The 20,708-nt window shown below is 62.3% G+C and overlaps 10 protein-coding genes across 10 annotated transcripts; 3 read left to right on the forward strand and 7 right to left on the reverse strand.

The window, feature by feature from the left end:
* Positions 1–89: 89 nt before the first annotated feature.
* COLE_01188 (uncharacterized protein) lies at positions 90–868 on the reverse strand (the record flags this gene model as incomplete). Its single annotated transcript, XM_018422061.2, has 3 exons — positions 90–125; positions 263–519; positions 796–868. The coding sequence occupies 3 exons, from the start codon at positions 866–868 to the stop codon at positions 90–92; spliced, it is 366 nt and encodes a 121-aa protein (XP_018281659.1).
* Positions 869–1,168: 300 nt separating this feature from the next.
* On the reverse strand, positions 1,169–3,649 carry COLE_01189 (uncharacterized protein; the record flags this gene model as incomplete). Its single annotated transcript, XM_018422060.2, has 5 exons — positions 1,169–2,713; positions 2,750–3,097; positions 3,133–3,256; positions 3,314–3,517; positions 3,573–3,649. 5 exons carry the CDS (start codon positions 3,647–3,649, stop codon positions 1,169–1,171), a joined length of 2,298 nt encoding a protein of 765 aa, XP_018281658.1.
* Positions 3,650–4,861: 1,212 nt separating this feature from the next.
* On the reverse strand, positions 4,862–5,782 carry COLE_01190 (uncharacterized protein; the record flags this gene model as incomplete). The annotated part of the gene is made up of 1 exon (XM_018425124.1): positions 4,862–5,782. The coding sequence occupies one exon, from the start codon at positions 5,780–5,782 to the stop codon at positions 4,862–4,864; it is 921 nt and encodes a 306-aa protein (XP_018281656.1).
* A 261-nt stretch (positions 5,783–6,043) lies between these two features.
* On the reverse strand, positions 6,044–8,211 carry COLE_01191 (uncharacterized protein; the record flags this gene model as incomplete). The annotated part of the gene is made up of 2 exons (XM_018422059.2): positions 6,044–6,989; positions 7,025–8,211. 2 exons carry the CDS (start codon positions 8,209–8,211, stop codon positions 6,044–6,046), a joined length of 2,133 nt encoding a protein of 710 aa, XP_018281655.1.
* Positions 8,212–8,413: 202 nt separating this feature from the next.
* COLE_01192 (uncharacterized protein) lies at positions 8,414–10,290 on the forward strand (the record flags this gene model as incomplete). Its single annotated transcript, XM_018420676.2, has 2 exons — positions 8,414–10,147; positions 10,180–10,290. The coding sequence occupies 2 exons, from the start codon at positions 8,414–8,416 to the stop codon at positions 10,288–10,290; spliced, it is 1,845 nt and encodes a 614-aa protein (XP_018281654.1).
* A 371-nt stretch (positions 10,291–10,661) lies between these two features.
* COLE_01193 (uncharacterized protein) lies at positions 10,662–11,120 on the reverse strand (the record flags this gene model as incomplete). The annotated part of the gene is made up of 2 exons (XM_065626134.1): positions 10,662–10,981; positions 11,060–11,120. 2 exons carry the CDS (start codon positions 11,118–11,120, stop codon positions 10,662–10,664), a joined length of 381 nt encoding a protein of 126 aa, XP_065482628.1.
* Positions 11,121–13,056: 1,936 nt separating this feature from the next.
* On the reverse strand, positions 13,057–13,518 carry COLE_01194 (uncharacterized protein; the record flags this gene model as incomplete). The annotated part of the gene is made up of 2 exons (XM_018421149.2): positions 13,057–13,385; positions 13,437–13,518. The coding sequence occupies 2 exons, from the start codon at positions 13,516–13,518 to the stop codon at positions 13,057–13,059; spliced, it is 411 nt and encodes a 136-aa protein (XP_018281652.1).
* A 133-nt stretch (positions 13,519–13,651) lies between these two features.
* Positions 13,652–14,458, forward strand: COLE_01195 (uncharacterized protein; the record flags this gene model as incomplete). The annotated part of the gene is made up of 2 exons (XM_018424924.1): positions 13,652–13,669; positions 14,039–14,458. The coding sequence occupies 2 exons, from the start codon at positions 13,652–13,654 to the stop codon at positions 14,456–14,458; spliced, it is 438 nt and encodes a 145-aa protein (XP_018281651.1).
* Positions 14,459–15,558: 1,100 nt separating this feature from the next.
* COLE_01196 (uncharacterized protein) lies at positions 15,559–16,298 on the reverse strand (the record flags this gene model as incomplete). The annotated part of the gene is made up of 3 exons (XM_018425918.2): positions 15,559–15,773; positions 15,806–15,959; positions 16,170–16,298. 3 exons carry the CDS (start codon positions 16,296–16,298, stop codon positions 15,559–15,561), a joined length of 498 nt encoding a protein of 165 aa, XP_018281650.1.
* Positions 16,299–16,706: 408 nt separating this feature from the next.
* Positions 16,707–19,569, forward strand: COLE_01197 (uncharacterized protein; the record flags this gene model as incomplete). The annotated part of the gene is made up of 3 exons (XM_018425917.2): positions 16,707–17,126; positions 17,168–17,594; positions 17,630–19,569. The coding sequence occupies 3 exons, from the start codon at positions 16,707–16,709 to the stop codon at positions 19,567–19,569; spliced, it is 2,787 nt and encodes a 928-aa protein (XP_018281649.1).
* Positions 19,570–20,708: the final 1,139 nt, after the last annotated feature.

The following is a 20,708-nucleotide window of genomic DNA, read 5'->3' on the forward strand; positions in this document are numbered from 1 at the left end:
AGGGCCCGGCAGGGCTCCAGACATGTCCATATCATAGACTGGCACGCGTGTCAACAATGCATCGGATACTTGGCTGCTGTACAGTACATCTACGGCCCCGTGCGGATGTCGGTGGCGCCGCCGCTCTGCGTGTTAGTGGGGTTTTGGGATGATACGCGATAAAGAGGAGAAGTGAGAATGCGGGCGATTGGAGTCGCCTTGCGAGAGCTGCTCGCCTTCACACGGCTTCCTCTGCTGTCGCCCTCCTACCCCGCGAACTCACCATGACCGCCTCAATTTCGCGCTCCGTCATTTCAGTGTGCTGCCAGAGGTAGCTCGGCGCCTCCCAAAAGTTCTCAAAGTCATATGGCTTCTTGCTGGCGGGCAGGAAGCCGGTGCCGTACGCGCTGGCGTGCGAGGACGCGGAGAAAGACGACGACGACGACGACGACGACGAAGACTGCGACTTGGCGCTGAACGAGGCAAAGTTTTCCACAATTTCCTTGGGCGCGGCGGGGTGCGGGCCGGGCTTGTGCGTCGCTGGGGTTAGCGGGGGTTGGGTTTGGGGTTGGGAAGTGCAAGGAGCAAGGAAGAGTGCAATCGGGGCGGGGAGCGAGCCAAGCGGCCTCGTCGCTCATGGTGGCGGCGCAACGGCAGCGGTAGGTCGCCTCGGTGTGTGAGGAGCACCAAGGCGGAGATGCACCCAGTGACAACCACCAATTGCCACCTAGAGGTGGCGCAGCGGAGGCATGAGGAATCGGCCGAGGGGTCGCGTCGAGAGATGAGAAATGACGGGCGGAGGGAGGGGACACGCACAGGATGGCAAGGAGCGCTTGCCGAGGAACTGGATGAGGGGGGTGCGGGCGTTGCGGAGGAGTGTGGCGTGCATGGTGGTGGAGAGAGTGGTGTCAAGAGCAGAGCAGAGAGCAGTGTCGAAGCTGGGTGTGATGACGGAGGCAGAGTGGCAGACCCAAGGAAGGTGGGGTGACCCCACGTCGGGCAAACCGTACGGGGGCGGGGCGGCCGGACGACGGACTATGCCCGCCCATCTCCGAAATAATGCGGCACTCACCAGGGCAAGCGGAAATGCGGCTTTCTGATCCCCAAGTCCCAAGTGTATAATCATGCATGCATGGTCTACGAATACAGAATACTGATACATACAATCGCGCCTCGGTCGGTAGCGTCTTCACTGTCTCTTGTAGCGGAATCGCTCCAGCGTCGAGCCCGACACGCCGAACGGCTGAGGACTCGGTTTAGCCGCTGGAACAGGCTGGCGGCGCGCCTCAACGTGCCGCAACTTGGCTGGGAAAGGCGCTGGTGCAGCGGCCTTCGGTGTCTCGTACTCGCGAGGAATATTGATGGACAGCGGACTCAATGCGTTCGACATGGCAGTCACGGGGAAGCCGGGGACCGAGGGGCGGCCGCCGGTTCGGCGCGCAGGAGGGGTGAAGGATGTTGCCTTGAGAGCGTACTTCTCTCGCCACCCAGCGGCCACAGTCTTCGCACGTGCTTCTCGAGCTTGCTCGGCTGGGTCCAAGTCTTCGACTGGTCTCCGTCGCTTAGATCCATTCAAAGGTGACGGCGTGACAATCTCGTCGTCCGGTGCCGACTCGGATGAGAGGTGGCTCTGTATGGCCCTCGCGGGCTGGACAGACCTCGGCCATGGCGAGGATGGCGGAACGAGCACACTTGTGACGGGCCGCAGAGGCGCGCAGACGACATAATCTTCTGGTCCGTACTCCTCCTCCGACCAGTCTGATCTCTGCGACGAGGCTATCGTCGCGGCAGCCTGTGAGACGGGCAGTGTGGGGGGAACAAGCCATTGCGACAAGCGCGAGCGCTGAGTCGGGGTCGGCGACGAAGGTTCCGGCCGAGGTGGCTCAGCCTCGTCGACGAAGTCCTTGCTCTTGCGCGGAGTTGAGCCTGGGATGGTATCAAAGCCAGAGTGCACGGATACAGGGGACGTGAAGGGAACGTCATCGTCGTCGGCGTCTTCCTGAAGATCCAATCGCTCCGCGGCTGGTGAGTTGTAAATGGTAGATATGTGTGAGAGCGAGCGGTGTCGCTGGATGGGCGAAGGGATATCCTCGGGAGTGGCCTCGCGCTCAAGCCGAGGTGGAGACGCAACCTGTGTCGAGTCCTCGTACAGCAGGTCGATGACCTCTGCCGGCTCCTCAACAACAGGCTGAACCTTCCTGGCGAAAAACTTGCTCTTCGTTCCAGCACTGGCTTGTGGCGGGGGGATGGGGGCTGGCTCAGAATTGTATTTGCGCAGAGGTTTGGGAGTGAGACTTGGGAGGTCTGACATCCTGGTGGGCCCGTTGGCCAGTCCGCCGATGCGTGGGTGACTTGGCCGCAATGCTGGTGTCGACTTCGTGCGCGGAATCCGCTTGATGAAAGCATCGAGTGTCCCGCCGGAACCGGCGACAAGACCCTTGCCTTTCCGTGGTGTTGGCTGGAAGTGGGGCCAGAGGTCGTCGATGGGTGTCCGCGTTTCTGGGTGGAGATCTCCAGTGGCCATCCCACGAGCGATCTCAATCTCCACATCTAAACCGACCCACTGCTGGTCGTCTTCGCTGAGCTCCTCATGTGGCTCATTGAGTAGGACCAATTTGCGCTCGTGGGGACAGAAAACGCGCTGATAAAGGAAGGCCTTCTCGGCTCGCTCAAAGTCTTTGGCGTAGGTGGGTGGGATGAGATGTGCCCCCTCGAGTCGGAGAGACTTCAAGACCTGGTGTTAGCTCAGCTCTGGAAACGAGCACCTCACTTTGTCGACGGTCTTGCAGCGCCGGAGCAGCCGATGCGCCTTCTTTACTCCGATTCCTGGAATTGATGGGAGATAATCGCATCCCGACAGCATGGCCATGCGGCGAAACTGCAGGTTGGTCCAGTTGGTCAGGTCTAATTCTCGCACCTCGCCAAAGCGCCTAGACTCGATCGACACGCACGACCCGTCCTTCTCGAGTTTGAAGATGACTGTCTTGCAGCCGAACACGAGAAGATCAGAGTCCTCTGTGATGATGCCATCGACGACACCCTCTCGCTCGAGGTAGTACAGCTGCGCGTCGGCCTCGTATGGCGCCACGACATAGTCGATACCTTCTGCACGAAGCGCCTGAAGTGAGTTTGCGCTTTACATCCATAACCCACCTTGATGAGCTGGTAAGCCATCTCGGGCGTGATGTCTACACACTTGGTGTACGCGTCGCGCGCGTCCTTGGCGCGCCCCTGCGCCTCGTAGCTTCTCGCGCGGGCGAGATGATCAGCGCGTGATCTGATGTGAGCAGGTAAACAACACATACCCGACACCTGTCAGATCAACAGTACTCACTTGGCGCGCGAGTCCTCAGTGCCGCGCTTAGCGGGCAGCGGACCACCATCAAAGACGACAAAGGGTCTGATGTTGTGGTGCTGCAGCATGCGCACGCGAAACATGGCATAGTCCACAAACTTTGTCGTTTTGCGGCCCTTTACGAGGTCCTCGGCGCACCCGAACGCGCCCTTGTGAAGCCAGACATACGCGTCAACCGCGAGACTGGGGTCAGCTTGGAGCTCTTGCTCAGGGTCTGTCGGCCGACGCGTTGACTCACGTCTTGCCTCGAAAGTCAGATATGTGGCGCGGCTGCTGCACCTCCTTGAGGAGGGGGAGGAGGCCTTGGATGCCCATGGTGGACAGCGTCTCCTCCCTGTAATGAGTGTGCGTTGAAGATGTAGTTGAGAGTGAGCGCGAAGTCGAGGATGTTGCGGATGGAGGAAGGCAGGCGCGTCCCACCAAACAGTCATCTCATGTTCCTGGTGGTCGAAATTGCTTCCGTCATCGCCACCCTGCGTCATGGCCGGCTGAACAGCAAGTTGTCTGCGTATCCAGCTCTCATCCTCCTCCATCCATCCACAGCCATGTCTATCCCTCGGGTGAGTTGCGAGTCAACCAGCATGTGCAGCAGCAAGAGGCTCGCCTTTTTGAGACGGTCTTTGTGGGCGCCAGAGTCAGCTAAGAGCGCCCACGACAGACTGTGCTACCGAGAGTCTCATTACTGACCCAAGGCTACTTACGACCCCCGCCGCGTGTTCCGCTTCGCGCTGCCCAAGCTCGACATCGGGCCCAAGGCTCGCGAGGTGGGCACGTACATCTCTGGTGCACTGGTAGGGTACATAAGGTGACAAGCCTGACGCCCAGTTCACCGCCTCGTACTTCCTCATGATTGATGCGGGCACACTGTCCAAGTACGGCAAGATCCCGTCCGATAACGAGGTGCACATTGCATTTGTGGACTGGGTGCCTGCGATCTGCTCGACGCGTGAGTGTGGCATGTAGTGGGGAGATCGAGTGACGATGGGCTCGAGGCTCCGTCTCGTGCCTCCATTTGCCTTGCTGTGCAACTCGACTCACACCAGTCGGCTTCCTCGTCACCTCGATGCTCGACAAAACCCACCTTCGCAGCGCGTTTAGCGGAGACTCGTGGGGCACCGACGGGCCGGCGGCGTACCGCGCCCGCATTGTCCTCTTCATCGGCGTCGCGCTTATGGCTGGCGGTCTCGCCGGCAGTCTGACAGTGCTCATCCTCAAGTACCTTCAGTCGAATCCGGACTACATCTACTTTGGCATTGCGAATGTCGGGATGAACGCGGGCGTCATGCTGTCGTGAGTTGCATCGTGGTCGGTCAAGCTAACGCACAGCGCCATGGTCCTCTGGGTGTCGCAGAGCGGCAGCGACGAGTACGAGTACCAGCTTACAGTCTAGGCATAGTGTCGAATGCAGCCCAATTCCGCTCGCTTTCTAGCTGGCGAGCCAGCCTCCCTCACAAGTACATCAATGCATATCTCGATAAAACTAACTATTTACTGGCACTAACTCCCTCTGGCCTCACATCATATCTGCTACAGCTCTTTGGCTTTGGCTTTGCCCTTGCCCTTGCCCTTGCCCTTGCCCTTGCCCTTGTCCAGGTTCTGGTCCTTGTCCTTGTTGACCCACAGGTTGTGAGAGTCGTGGCTGAACCAGCACTTGTTGCCCCTGCGGCAGCCGCCGCCGGCGTAGAACCGGCACGGCGTCGGGCGGTTCTGGGGCGAGCGGGGCGCGGCGGACGGGCCGCGCGCCACATACGTGCTCGTGCTCGCCTCGGGCTGGTCCGACGAGCCCTGGAAGCCGCGCGCCAACGAGTCGGCGGACAAGTGGCGGGTGTGCGTGCTGCCGGTGGGCATGACCGTCCTGTCGCTGTCGCTGCTGTCGTCCTCGGCGCGCGGGACGGCAGGCAGGGTGAGGCCCTTCGTGGAGCGCCACGTCTCTGCGATGTCAGAGCGCGACGGGGGCGGCGGGAACGTCGGCGTATGCGGGGTGCGCGGGGTGCGCGGGCTGCGCGGGCTGCGCAGGTCGTTCTTGATCTTGCTGTCAGGCCATCCGGCCTGGGCCTGGGCAGCAGCCTTGGGCCGCAGCGCCTCGTACTTGGCCCACAGCTCGCTGTGCTGGATCCACAGCGCCTCGTACTTGGCGCGCAGCTCGTCGTGCTCGTCCTGCAGCGCGTCGTGGGTGTGGGACAGCGAGCCATGTGCGTTACGCACCTCCCTGCGTTCACGATGCGCCTGGATCCCGAACCCCAGGTCGACGTTCTCGCGCTGCAGGGAGGTGTGCGGGTCCCTCGCTTCGGCGAGGTCTTTGCTCAGGCCGTCGCGCTCTTCTCGTACATCGGCGAGGGCTTCGCGCAGGCTGTCGATCTCGCGTTGCAGCATGGCGCACTGCTGCAGCAAGCGCTGGATCTCGTCCTCGCTGCTCGGCAGATACTCGGGAGAGTCGTTGTTGGACATTGGGAGTTGAGAGCTTGGTGAGGCTGTTGGTGCGTCAGGCGCATATATGTAAGCCATGGCGGGGATCAGTGTAGTGCGAGTCATCGCGGCGAGCGATCAACAGTGTGTCGGTGTGCTCGCACGACGCTAAACACCAACAGCGTTTCGACCTCGTCCAACTTCTCTTCGTGTTCCTCTGCTTCCCCGACCCCTCTCGCCCCACATCACTCACCGTGTCGCACGGATACATGAGCGAGACATGGCTACAACCCTATTATACTTCTACACCACGAATGCGTCGCTGATGTACGCCCCGATGCCTGTCACGTTGTTGTTGACGACATCAAGCAGGGCATCCTGCACGGCGTGGAACGCGCGCCGCGCCCGCTCGATCTCCGCCAGCCCCATGCTCGCGCCCGCGCCATAGTCGTCGCCGCCGCGCGCGGCGTCTTCCTCTTCCTCTTCCTCGCGCAGCACAGCGTCGGGAATCGGGAGGCCGAACCGCTCCTCCGCGAGGTGCCGCTTCTTCTCCTTGCGCTGCGCGTCCGTCAGCCCCACCTCGCCGGGCCGCGCGGCAGCGATCTCAGTGGCGAGGTTGCGCGCGAGGCCGCGGATGACGAGAGCAGCGAGGAAGGCCGCACCGGAAGGCTGGCGGTGCTGGTCGTGCGGTGTCACGCACGCCTGGATCTTGATGTGCTCGGTGTGTGGAAGTTGCACGGACAGCTTGTCTGTGATGACGGGCGAGTAGAGGACGTTGGTCGGTGTACGAGCATCAACAGCAATCGTTTGTGGCACGTCCAGCGGCTCAAGGAGCGGCAGGTGCGTCAGGACGTGCCCCACAGTCACTCCAGCGTGCTGGCACGAGCCCCAGGCGCAAGCCGGCGGCATCGGATCAAGATGCGCGCTCTGGATGTGTGCCAGCAACTCTCCTGGGTTTGATGGTCCTGTAGGCGAAGTACAACCACGCCACACGCAGCCAAATCTATCCGCGCCGTCCGATCCCTGTCGGAAACCCAGCCCCGAGATGATGAACTTGCGCTCGCCATCCTTCTCCGTGAACAACTTGGCCTGCGCCGCCGGGAACGCAACCTGAACGTTCTTTATCACCTCGGAGGCGCTCAACAACTGCTCGACCGTCGCTGGATTTGAGAAGAAGTCGCGGTACGCATGCCAGAAGGACACCTGCAGCAGCTGCGCTTGGGACGAGTACACAAAGGTCTCGTGCATCCTGTGGTCAGATGCTGTACGAGCGTGTCAACTCACCAGGCGATAGAGCGCTTGGGCTCGGACAGGGTGTAGAGCTCCTTCCTAATGGAGGGGTTCAATGTTGGTGCAACCGTTCCGACCTCGCGCTGCACGCCTGGTCCGCCAAAGACCTCCATTTGTGGCTGATCAATCTCACGCTGCCGCTGGCGTTTCATGGCTGCCTGACGAGAAAGGTGGGCCGCGGCCGCAGGGTTGTAAATGTTCTTGCTGCGAACTTCGGGCGGAACTTCGAGCGCCATCTCGTGTGTCTTGGCCTGGTGTTTGAGCAGGATCGTGAGCTGACGAAGGTGCGCGGATATTGATGGGTCCGAGAGGATAGTTCGTGCGTACGGCGCCTGCGGGGCCACAGCTGCGAGCAGGTCGAGCACCATCGAGAGGAGTGATGGTGGGGGGTTGAGGGTGAGGAGGTGGAGCATGTGCTGAATGAAGCTGTCTGGCGGTGGTGGAAAAGTTGGCACCTGGAAGGCAGTAATGAGAATGGGGATGACGAGCTGGAGGACCGTCGAGTCGCGCGTGTTCGTCGCGACGTAGGGAAGGACCTCGGAGAGAAGCTTGTAGATTGGAGGGCCGACGTATAGGTACGGCGAGATCTGTTGGAGCAGAATGAGTATGTGCTGGACAGGCTCCGGGGACCGCGCTACAATCTCGAGAAGAAACGGCGGGGACAGGTCGAAGAAGCGCGTGACAAAGTTGATAAACGATGTGCGCGAAATGGTGCGGGCGTTCTGGCCCACGAAGCTGGAGTTGCGCAACACCTGGAGCGAGTACGAGGCGCGCGCCTCCACGACCGGGTTGGCGGTGAATGCGGGCACTGCGCCAAGCGCCTTGCGCGCAAGCTCGTCGCCGTTGCGCCCGGCGCGCAGGAGTTCGTAGTACGCGTGCTCGCGCTCGAGCTCGTCGAGCCAGCGCTCCGGCCACTCGCGCAGCGCGCTCACCGAGTCGATGTAGTGCTCGAGCAGGAACTTGTCGCTGTATTCAAAGGACGCGAGCACGAGACGCGGTAGCGCGTAGTCCACCTCGCTGTCGATGCCGGAGCGCAGCATCAGGAAGAGAGGATTCCGCGGGCCGGCGCGGAGCTCGTGTGCCGTCGCGCCGTAGATGTTGGGTCGCGGCGCGACCTGCTGCGCGTGGGCCTGCGCGTGGGGGACGGCATGCACGGCCACGGGCCGTGTTGTTGTTGCCATGGCTGCGTCGGAGAGCTGGAGGATTCGGACAAGGTTAGGTGAGACTGAACATGCCGCGACATGAATCGAAGCACAACACTCGCGTTGTGGCAAGTGATACAATTGATTCCGCTGCGCCGATTTACACGTGGGTGTCAACAAAAGTTGGATGGCCCGCTTCAGTCCATGATCGTCAGACCTGCTCGTCTGCATACCATCCACCATGGACGCTCTCATCGCCTCCGCAGGCCCAATGCGGCCACCAAAGCGCAAGCGCCCAACACACGGCAGCAAGGCGCAGTCGGCGCACAAGACGGTCAACCGCGGGCCGGACAAGGAGGCCGTCGACCCCTCTACGGCCTCGATCCTCGCCACCACCCGCACGCCGAGCAGCTTCCATGCGCGCAACCTCGCCTCGGGCAAGGGCGCCGAGCCGCTGCGTCCGGACGCAAGCATCTCGAGGATAGCGGACAAGAAGCTGCGTGCCAAGGTCGCGCGGCAGGACGTGGCGACGAAGCGGGCCAAAGCCGAGCGTGCGGACGTTAATGAGTGGCTGAACGCGCCCGTGTCCGGCGGGCAGGGCGGGATCGAGGTCGACGAAGAGGCGGAGGAGCGTACGTGGCGTGTAGGGCAGGACGAGATCGTGCAGGCTGTCGGAGTGTCGAGCGCCAGGAAGCGCTTTGACCTCAAGCTCGAGAACATGGGCCCGTACAAGGTCGACTATACGCGTAATGGGCGGTACTTGGCTATCGCGTCGGCGAAGGGGCACGTCGCGACGTTTGACTGGCAAGCGGGGCGTCTGTTGAGCGAGACGCAGTTGCGTGAGGCGGTGCGCGACGTCAAGTTCCTGCAGAACGAGAGTTTCTTCGCCGTCGCGCAGAAGAAGTATGTTTACATCTACGATGGGAATGGCGTCGAGCTCCACAAGCTCAAGCAGCACATCGATCCCACCCACATGGAGTACCTCCCGTACCACTACCTGCTGTCTACGGTCGGCCACGCCGGCCACCTAAAGTACCACGACGTGTCGACGGGACAGATGGTGACGCAGCTCGCGACGCGCCTCGGCTCGCCGTCGGCGATGGCGCAGAACCCGCATTCGGCGATCATCCACCTCGGCCATGCGAACGGGACGATGACGCTGTGGTCGCCCAACATGACGACGCCGCACGTCAAGCTGCTCGCGCACCGCGGCCCGCTGGCGGGCATCGCGATCGATCCGAGCGCAGACTCGGCGGGCCGCTACTGCGCGACCGCGGGGCTCGACGGCACCGTCAAGATCTGGGACGGGCGCATGTGGGGCAAGGAGGTGCGGTCGTGGACCGTGCGCAACAACCCCGCGACACTCGCGTACTCGGGCCGCGGCATTCTCGCCGTCGGCGGGCGCACGGGCGTGACGACATACCGTGACCCGCACAAGAACGTGGACAAGCCCGCGCCGAACGTGTACCTGACCCTCCCCACGCCCGGGTTGAGTGTGCACCACGCACAGTTCTGCCCGTTCGACGACGTGCTCGCTGTCGGACACGGGCGCGGCGTGTCGTCGCTCCTCGTCCCCGGGTCCGGCGAGGCGAACTTTGACTCGAACGAGGCGGACGTGTTCGAGAGCCACACGCGCCGGCGCGAGCGCGAGGTGCGCTCCGTGCTTGACAAGATCCCGTCGAGCCTCATCACGCTCGAAACCGACTTCTTGGGCCACATCGCGCCGGCCAAGGGCGGCGAGACGCACGACGAGCGCGAGGCCCGCTCCTTCCGCCAGCTGTCCCGCCTCGAGCGCCTCAAGGTCACGGGCAAGGCGGAGGATGCGGACGAGGCGGACGCGCAGGGCTTGAGCGGCAGCGAGGAGGAGGAGGGCCCGCAGAAGGCCGAGCGCACGAAGAAGAAGATGCGCGGCAAGGGCAAGGCGATGAAGCGCTTCCTGTCCAAGAAGAAGAAGAATGTCGTGGATCCCACTCTTGTGAGTCTGCGGTTGTGTTGCGCTGACGTCAGATTGCTGTGCGCGAAAAGGTGGAGGCGCAGCAGCGCGCCGAGGAGAAGGAGCGCAGGATTGCGCGCGGAGAAATCGTCAAGGAGACGGGGGCATTGGCGCGGTTCGGATAGAGCATTGTGTATATTTACTGCATCGCATGGTTTTGTGTGGTGGGGCGAGTTGACGCCGGAGTGGGGCGGTCGATGGCAGACGGGGCATTATGACTCAACCCCGTGGTTTCACTAAAGAGCGAGGCCGATACGAAATGACCCGCAGACCCCCCAGTGGCCAAACAGAGGGTGCTGAGGAACGGGAGATCAATGGCGAACCTGCCCCGGGATATCTACGGCGGTCATTCCTGCCCGCTCACGCGCCCCACCCCGTCCCACCACCTACACGTCAAAAGCGAGGCTAGCACGGTTGCATCAAGACCGGCCAGGCAAGGACAGTACAAAGGAGCAAATCGAAATGTATACGAAGATGGGGTCCCATGCCCGTGCGCTTAAGAGCGCTCGCCACGGAGGCGACGGGCAAGCTGCAGGTCCTTGGGCTGGATGGTGACACGCTTGGCGTGGATGGCAGCCAGGTTGGTGTCCTCGAAGAGGGAGACGAGGTAGGCCTCGCTGGCCTCCTGGAGGGCGAGGACAGCCGAGCTCTGGAAGCGGAGGTCGGTCTTGAAGTCCTGGGCGATCTCACGGACGAGGCGCTGGAAGGGGAGCTTGCGGATGAGGAGCTCGGTCGACTTCTGGTAGCGACGGATCTCACGGAGCGCGACGGTACCCGGGCGGTAACGGTGGGGCTTCTTGACACCGCCGGTGGAGGGCGCCGACTTGCGGGCGGCCTTGGTGGCGACTGGGGGTTAGCGGTTGCTGGGGGGCGGGGGGGGAGGCAGTGACTCACGCTGCTTGCGGGGCGCCTTGCCACCGGTGGACTTGCGGGCGGTCTGCTTGGTACGGGCCATTGTGGGAGTGTGGTGGTGGTGGAGTGGGCGAGAGGAGAGGTAGTGTGCGGTATGAAAAGCAGATACGGTGCAGTCTGGAGGTTATGTATGCGGGCTATGTACACAGCAGAGCGTATGGAGGGCAAAGTGCCACTGTTTGTGTGGCTCTCAGGCACGGCTCTTGATCTCACGGTGAGTTGATCTAAAGGCTAGATCAAGGAACCACACGTGACCTGTGATCTCAATCATCCATGACTCCGATCAAGAATCAGGATCAGCGGGATCAACATCAACGGACAAACGGGGCTTTGCGACGTTTGATCTGGGACGCGAGCATGCGTATGGAGCTCAGGCAGGGATGCGTCGGCTGCGTCATGCGTCATGCGTGAACACGCGTGAAGACGCTGAGGTGAGGGTCGGGTATACGTAGGCTGTACATCCGCCTTCGCCGAATCTGGTCCGCCTGCCCCACTCTTCTTAAGGCCGTCCCCATCCACGTCAAGTGGCAGATCGGCCTTCCGCCCTCCTCAATGTAAATGCACGGCCGCTGCGCTGTATTAGCCGCCTCTTAAATGCTGTTACATGATGTAGATGCAGGTTGATGCTCTTCGCGCCTGCATATTGCCAGTTCCTACTCGTCCTCTGCTGTAGCCGTCTCAGCCAACGGCCTCCCTATTTGGCCACTCACTGCTATAGGACACCATTATGCAGCAACTATGCCTAGTTCTGAGCTGTAGGAGCACTGTCGCAAAAGGGGGAGGGCATCAGACCTCTGTAGCCCGCGCCACACATCCGCCGAAAGTGCCACTTTCGCGACTTTTGTCCCCTCTGGAGCTCGGTGCAGGCCATGCATGCAGAAACTGCTATTTTTCTGATTCTCTGTGCATCTAACACTATCAGAATCTGCGAAACGTCTTGGTCTGGAGAGTGGTTTGTTGATCGGCTGGAAAACGCTCACTCAACTGAGGCTATCCGTCTATGTTTCCTGGTGGACAATGTGCACCTCGAAGCTCGATGCAACGCAGAGTCGCGCGGCTGGCACAGTTCGTCTTACAAACACCACAGGGACTGGATCAATCGATATTAGAACACCCAGGAAGACCACAGTGGCGTAGACGTCTGCGGGACATCGAGCGGAGGTGGCGAAAGGCCAATAGTGCCACGCTTTGCGTGCGCGCGGCGCCTGACGTGAGTCGGGCGTTGAAAGCGAGCACAAAATTGAGCAACACGCAGCACAAAAGGTCTAGAACAGCCACAAACACGGAAGACGGGGCACAGATACGGTCGCAAAGAGCGCCACGGACACGAACAAACGATGATGTGCCCCTTCCCGCCGGACAACGAGCACTACCATTCCAACCCTGACACCTTCTGATTTATCAGTCCACTATACGTCGAGGGAGCTGCACGAAACGCACACGGGTCGCGAGGACAGACGACAGACCGCAGCTCACATGGATCTGCCACACGAGAGTGCGAATTAGCCGGATTAGCCGGTTCGTGGCGATCGATTCCTGCCCCACTCTGGAAACGCATCTGGCTACAGAGGTGCACCCGCAGCGTCTAACATTGCACCATTGGATCGTCCGTAGCAAGCTCGAACCGGACTGCAAAGACAAATGGACTGAACCGATGCATACGCACGCCCGCCTCATCTACATGGGTGACCCCATTTTACGGTCGCTCTTACTGCTCGCAGCAATGCAATGCGAACAACCCCAGAAAGCACATGCGGAGTACGACGGAGACAGCTGGTGTACCGCCGCGATTATCGAGAGACTGCAGCATTTCGCTCACAACCAGTAGCCAAACCACCCCGACATGCCCATCCCACAACACAGTAGGTCTCGGAAATCTGCATCACTACATGACGATGCTAAAAGGTAGGCGAGCGAAAACGAAGTGACGAAGGGTTCTACTCGTGGCGCCGCAGCGCCGCGTCCGTGGTCGGAGGGACTTAGACGTCCTGCGAAGCGTTGCCGCCCTTCTTGCCCTTGCCGGTCTTCTGGGGGAGGAGCTCGGAAAGGATGTTGGGGAGGACACCACCCTGGGAGATGACGACCGAGCCGAGGAGCTTGTTGAGCTCCTCGTCGTTGCGGACGGCGAGCTGCAGGTGACGGGGCACGATACGCGACTTCTTGTTGTCGCGGGCTGCGTTACCGGCAAGCTCGAGGATCTCGGCTGCGAGGTACTCGAGGACAGCGGCGAGGTAGACGGGGGCACCCGAACCGATACGCTGGGCGTAGTTGCCACGCTTGAGGAGACGGTGGATACGACCAACGGGGACTGGGGGTTAGCTGAAGACCAAGGAGGTGGGGAGGTGCGCGCGCGACTTACACTGAAGACCGGCCTTGGCCGAACGGGTCGACGACTTGCTCTCGCCGCCAGACTTGCCACCAGACTTGCCACCGGAAGACATTGTGAAGTAGAGTTGGGGTTGGGGTTGGGGTGGGTGGGGGGTAGAGGTAGAGGGTGAGAGTTGAGAGATGGGTAGTGAGTGGAAGAAGAAGGAGAGACGGAGGCGGAGAGGCGAGTAACTAATATAGGATGGGATGGAGGGAGAGTGCAGAGTATCAAAGCACAACACAAGAGTAGCGAGAGGGCTCGAGGCGTGGTGGAGAGGATTGACAGACACCAACGATGATGTGCACAATGAATTTACATACACGTCACCGTTTATGTTGTTAAATTCCCGCATCAGCCTCCCACTCGATCCTACAACCACAGCATCCAAACACTCTTGCAACTCTTTGCATCGCCCTCGCACTCTGTCATCTAACCTATAACTAGTCGTCTGGCCTCTCTACCTTCCGCCTCTTTCACCTCAACCCAACTCCGTCTACTTCTCTTACCGCCCCCCCCACCACCAACAACACTACAATGGTAAGCCTACCCCCCTTACACACCTCCTCATCCCCGCCACCTCCCCCTAACACCAGCCCCCCAAGTCGTCCGTCGCGTCCAAGGCTCCCGCCTCGCAGGCCTCCAAGGCCCCCGCCGCTGCCTCAAAGGCGCCCGCCAAGGCCGCCAAGACCTCGTCGTCCACCAAGGAGGGCGGCAAGAAGCGCACCAAGAAGCGTGTCGAGTCGTACTCGTCCTACATCTACCGTGTCCTCAAGCAGGTCCACCCCGACACGGGTATCTCGAACAAGGCCATGGCCATTCTCAACTCGTTCGTGGCCGACATTTTCGAGCGCATCGCAACCGAGGCGTCCAAGCTCGCATCGTACAACCACCGCAGCACCATTTCGTCGCGTGAGATCCAGACCGCCGTCCGCCTCATCCTCCCCGGAGAGCTGTCGAAGCACGCCATCTCGGAGGGCACCAAGGCCGTCACCAAGTTCTCGTCGTCCAAGTAAGCGCCGCTGCAGCATAGGTTGCGCGAGTGTATTCGAGGACTGAGCGCGGGTGTTGTACCTGCGGCTCCTTTTCGTTTTCGTTCTGCTCTTTGTTGATGGATGCATTCTCCATCGTCCGTATGGGTTGGGGGTGTGGTGTGGCGTGAGATGAGGTGGCTGATGTGTGAGAGGCGCACGCCACGCGTGAGTGATTTCGTGGTGGAGAGGCGTAAGGGATGTTTCAGCGACCCAGCTGCCTGCGTGTACCAGGCTTGTCGGTGTCGGTGTCGGTGTCGGTGCCGGGGTCTTAGACACCGTCTGCGATCTCATGTATCGGAAGGTGACCCCGTAGCGCACGACACGCACGCATGGTGCAACGTGTGTCGAACCGGCGTCGGGTATGCGTCGTGTAGCTGCTGTGACGCGTCCGAACCTGCCCCGCACTCCAGCTGGTGTCCGAACTATCGGTGGACAGTGACATCGTGCGGTGGAAAAGGTGCGTACACGGTGACCCAAGTTCGGAAGATAGGGGCATTGGCGAGGTCCAGTGGTGGTGTGGCATGTCTGCGGAGTGCGCTGTGGGAGAGCGATTATGGGGCGCTCTCACTGCGGCGTTCATTCACGTTGAGCGAGATGCGATGGCGTCGACAACGGGGCGGTAACTGGGCAGATGGAGGATGCTGTGGGCTTGAGATTTATGCGGCTGCCACAGTGCGGTTCACCATGCGCACCCACATCAGTGGTTGTGCGCATCACTCTATCAATCGACTGCTTCGGGCGCAAATCGCGTTCAGCAAAATGGCGTCCTCGTTCAAACGTGCTGCAGCTGGTCTGCGTTCAATCCAGCTGCACAAACTCCGACTGATACGCGTTGCTCACTTGCTGCTCAGTTCCTTGACGGGCATCTCCACGCTGACACGATCCGACACCGCCACGAGCAGCATGCTCATGTAAACACACTCACGCCACGCCTCCTGCCCCTCTGGTGTTCTCTCGATGCCCCGCATCTCTCGCGCTTTCAAACCCACGGCACATTCACCTTCTCAACCCCAATCCCGCCATTTGCACCGCTGCATGCGATGGAGCCCGTGTACCGGGCCTTTCCCTACTCTCTACACGCTCTACTTGGCAAGGGCAGCCTGGAGGGCCTCAAAGACCTCGACCTCGATGCGGGCCTCGGCCTTCTCGGCCTCGGGCGCCGACGAGCCGAGCACCTTGTTGGCCTCGGCGAGGCCGGCGCGCACGTTCTCGATCGAAAAGTCCGAGAGGGGGTACGCCTCGACGGCGTTGATCGTGAGCGAGTTGTTGCCGTGCATGGTCGCAAAGCCGGTGGAGACTAGAGTGAGCGTGCGCATATCAACAACTCACCGAACCACTTGCCCGACTTGCCGCCGTCCTCGATCACCTCGACGACACCGGGGCGCAGCGCCTCGATCGCCGGCACGTGGTTCGCGAGGATACCCATGTCACCGGTCGCGGCGGGGATGTTGACCTGGGTGACGCCGGTCGCGGAGAAGAGAGCCTGGGGTTAGATTGGCGTTCTTCCTCATGTGGGCGGGGTGCCGCTGCTACGCCGCCGCTTCTTCTCCTCTGCTTATCCTCCTTCTGCTCCCCTCTCCGCATCGTTTTTAGCTGCCGGACTTGGCGGAGGCCGTTGCGCGAAACCATGGCAAATTGACCCTCCCATCACACTCCTCCACTCCGACTCCAATCCTCCACTCCACAAACCCACCTGGTGGGGAAGGACGAGCGAGAGCTTGAGCTTCTCGTCGGCGGCGGCGGCGTACCCCCTGCGCAGGGACGCGGCCTGGACCTGGCGCGAGGCGACGCGGAGCGACGAGGTGAGGCGGAGAGCGGACATTTTCTGGTGTGAGCTGCGCGGCACTTGGTTCGTTGGAGGCCGGCGAGAGGCGGGGGGCGGGCGGGCGGGGAAGGGGAGATGGGAAGGGAAGAGGGGGGGGGCCGGACGGCGACAGATACGCACGAGTGGGGTGATGGTGGTAGCCTTGGAGAGCTCGAGTTCGACGTGCAGCCTGCGAGCGACGGCGGCCACAGCGAGACAGCCAGCCAGCGGGCGTACCGGGCGGTTCCGCGTTCCGATAACTCCGCTGCCCCCGACGTGTGGCGTTGCAATTACGCGGTGTAGCCGTATCACCACAGCTAGCCCACCTGGCATTTCCCGCCACCCAGGCACCGCACGTGGGATCAGAGATTTTGGACGATCTCAAGAGTTCAGACGCAACGAGATACTGCAAGCATCAACCACACTATGGGCCGCAAGAACGCGCGCGCAGTATCCACGCGCGTCTTCTCCGCCTCCTCCTCCGGAGGTGGGAAGCGCAAGCAGCGCCGCGAGCCGCAGGCCGCCGTTGACGACACGTACACGTTCGACGAGAAGCTGCCGAAGCGGCACCGGACGTCGGCGCAGCAGCTGAGCCTTACGCGGGAGGAGGCGGCGGAGCGGCCGGGGCGCGAGGAGGACGAGGACGAGGACATGGCTGCGCGGATCCGGCGGGTCGCGATGCAGATTGCGGGCGACGACGGGGCCGAGGTCGGCGAGAGCGACGACGAGGACATTGACTCGGACGAGGCGTGGGAGGAGGACGGGAGCGACGAGGAGCGCTGGGGCGATGTGTTTTCCAACCTCAAGAAGGGGAAGGGGAAGAAGGGGCGAGAGGTGGTGATGAAGGTGGGTGCGGGGGAGCTTGCGATGGTAGGCGCTGACTCCAGCCTGCGAAGCCGTTGAATGTCAACCTTGATGAGACGGATGAGGAGAGCGACCCGGAGGTGGAGCGCTCGCCACGGACAGCTTTCAAGTCGGCGTTCCCGGACGAGGAGGGCGAGGGTGATGAGGACGGGGGGGAGGAAGAGGAGGAGATGGATGGGGACGAGGAGATGGCGGACGAGGACGAGGAGGAGGATGAGGACGACGACGACGACGAAGAGGTCTTCGACGAGGACCCCGAACTCCCCTCCGACCTCTCTGACGACGACGAAGACGCCGGGCTAGACGGCCTCGACGCCTTCGTCGACAGCCTCGCCAGCGCCGACAAGAAGCGCAAGGCGGATACCGGCGAGCCTGCGGCCAAGAAGCGGCGCGTGCTGCCCGTCCAGGCCGCTCCTGGTGTCGGCGACGGCGACCTGGCTCTGAAGAGCAGTACGCTACCTCCCACACAACTGCGCTGACATCAGAAACAAAAGTCGACCTTGCATCGCTTATCTCGTCCAACCCCGCGCTGTCTGGCGCGAGCGCCCTGCTTCCCTCCAAGACGGACAAGAAGTCGTCCTCGGTTCTCAAGTCCGGCGTGCTCCCGGCGCCGCTCCCGACTGTCGTGCAGGACCGGCTGGACCGCGAAGCTGCGTACGAGAAGACGCGCGAAGAGGGGCAAAAGTGGAGCGGGTTGATGAAGCGCGTCAAGGAGGCCGAGCACCTCTCGTTCCCGCTGCAAGCCAAGGCGCGCGGGGGGAACAAGAGCGCGGGCGAAGTCATTGCGAGCTTCAAGCCCGAGGGCGAGCTCGAGAGTGCGGTCGACGCGCTCCTCTCCGCCGCCAACTTGACGGACAAGGGTGTGGCCGCGGCCGAAGACGAGGCGCTGCGCGGCCAAGATTTGTCGCCGGAGGAGATTGAGGCGCGGCGCGCCGAACTGCGGTACCAGCGCGAACTCATGTTCCGGGCCGAGCAAAAGGCCAAGTACGTGAGCAAGATCAAGAGCAAGACGTTCCGGAAGCTTGCGCGCAAGCGCAAGGCCAAGGCGGCGGCGGACGGGGTCTCGCTCGAAGACTTGGAGCGGCTGGACCCCGACGCGGCGGAGGAGGAGCGCGAGCGGCTGGAGCGGGAGCGGGCGCGGGAGCGCGCGACGCTGCGCCACGGGGCGCGCAGCCGCTTCGGCCGCGGCGCGGACGGCGAGGGCACCGAGGCCGAGGCGGCCGAGCGGCGGTCGCAGCGCGTCGAGATGCTCGAGCTGCGCGACAAGTTGCAGCGCAAGATACAGGGGCGGGACAGCGGCGAGTCGAGCGAGAGCGATTCGGGCGACTCGGGCGACGAGGGCGACGAAGAGGCGATCAAGGCGCGCGCGTTCGACCAGCTCGCGGCGCTCGACAAGGCCGAGGCGCCGGCGGGCAAGAAGGGCCTCATGCAGATGAAGTTTATGCAGAAGGCGCAGGAGCGGCGGATGCGCGAGGTCGCGGACGAGGCGGAGGCGCTGCGCCGCGACATCGACATGTTTGGCGAGGAGAAGGAGAGCGAGAGCGAGGACGAGGACGCCGCGCAGGTCCTCAAGCTCGGCGAGGGGCGGATGGTGTTCTCTGGACCTGGCGAGGCCGGGGATGCACCTGCCAAGGCGGGCACGGACAAGGCGGACAAAGCCGAGGTCAAGGAAGTGTCGCGCTACGAGCCGTCGCTGTCGCCAGAATCCGTCTCCAACCCGTGGCTCGACGCGTCCGCTTCCGCCGGGCCGTCGCGCAAGAAGAACGCCGTCAACAAGTCTTCCGAGGCCAAGGCTGTGCGTGCGCTCAAAAAGGCGGCGCGGCCAAAGGACGAGGACGTGGATGCGATCGAGATCTCGGTTGACGTGGGCAAGAAGCTGTCGCGCGCCGAGAAGAAGGCCGCGGCGTCAGCGTCTGCGGCTGCGCCGGCCGACGCCGACTCGTCGGACGACGAGCTCCTCCCCGCCTCGGGCGTGAAGGCGTTCACGCAGCGCGCGCTCGTGGCCGAAGCGTTCGCGGGCGACGACGTCGTCGCGGACTTTACGGCAGAGAAACAGGCGGCAATCGACGCGGACGCGCCGCAGACGGTCGACACGACGCTGCCTGGCTGGGGCGGGTGGGGGGGCAAGGGTGTGCGGCAGCGCAAGAAGAAGCGCACAGCGACGACGGCGGGTGTGTCCGCCGAGGCGCGCAAAGACGCGGGGCGCGCCAACGTCATCATCTCGGAGAAGAAGGACCGGAAGGCCGCAAAGTTCTTGCCGACAGACCTCCCGTTCCCGTTCACCAGTGTGCGGCAGTACGAGGCGCAGTTCGCGAATCCGGTGGGCAGCGAGTGGAATGCGCGCGCCGGGTTCCAGCGCCAGACGATGCCGCGGGTCACGAAGAAGCCGGGGGCGATCATCGAGCCGATCCGCCGCTTGTTTTAGATGCATGTATTGGAGAGCCTGCGGAGCAATTGTGGAGGGTGCGCGATCGATGATATGTGGTGTGGTTGGCGCTTGCGTTGAACCCGATGCGTGCGTGCGGTATGCTGGGCTCGCGGGGCATATGTGCTGGCCGTCGCCGTACTGGCACGGGGCTTACGGACGGGCCTCACCTCATCCATCTTACCTTGGCCATCCTTGCACTCAAACCCGCTACACTCGCGTGCGCGTGCGCGTGCGCGTGCGCGTGCAGCACGCACATGCAGATCGCAGAGAGAAAACCTCCTGGCTCCCGCATGCCCGCACCCTGTGGCGGTGGCGCACCCTGCCTGCGCCTGCGCCGGCAGCGTAGGTATCAGCTTTGAGCTCAAGCATCCCGATGTGAGCGGATGGAATGGCGAGTTGTGCATTGCATGCTACATGATAGAGTAGTAGTCGAGACAAGTGCCTGTGGAATTCCAGCGATCCAGCGATCGCGATCATGAGATCATGAGATCAGCGATCGTGATCAGCGATCTGGCCTAGTTGGCCTGTAGCCTGGGGGCATCAACAATTCAACAAACCAAGCAAAGTAGCCAGCAAAGTAGCCAGCAAAAGTAGCCAGCAACAAAGCATAGCCAGGCCATGCAGGCCACCAACACAAAGCAGCCAAGACCAACAGGGTGATTCCAGCGGCGACCTGCCTGGCAACTGCCTGCCGTCTCGGCTCGCCGGATCGCCGGATCGCCGCCGGCTCGGAACTTTTTTGTCCCACATTTTTTAACGCGTCATGCCCCCAGGCCCCAGCCCCCATGGCCCAGGAGCCGCCGATCCATATCCTCATCCGAGACAGCTTTGCGCGTTTAGGGACGCCGCGATCGTCAGAGCGCCGCGCCGCGCACCGGCGGGGATGAGCGGGCAGTAATGCCAAGTCGAGAGTGGGAACGAGACGAGCTCTATCTCCGCCAGAACCAGAAGCGAGCGGGGGGCGAGGCCGGGCGGCACAAGGACGCGTGGGGGGCGGAATCGGGCCGTCCCTGATGCTGACGGCTGACGGGAGGGAGGCCAGGTGCTGATCTGCATCACTCGATGTTCGCAGAGGCGCAGACGCAGAGGAGCTCGGCGCCGTCACCGTCACCGTCACCGTCACCGTCACCGCAGCT

Source organism: Cutaneotrichosporon oleaginosum (assembly GCF_008065305.1).
Source record: "Cutaneotrichosporon oleaginosum strain ATCC 20508 chromosome Unknown ATCC20508_contig01, whole genome shotgun sequence".
NCBI classification, from domain to species: Eukaryota; Fungi; Basidiomycota; class Tremellomycetes; order Trichosporonales; family Trichosporonaceae; genus Cutaneotrichosporon; species Cutaneotrichosporon oleaginosum.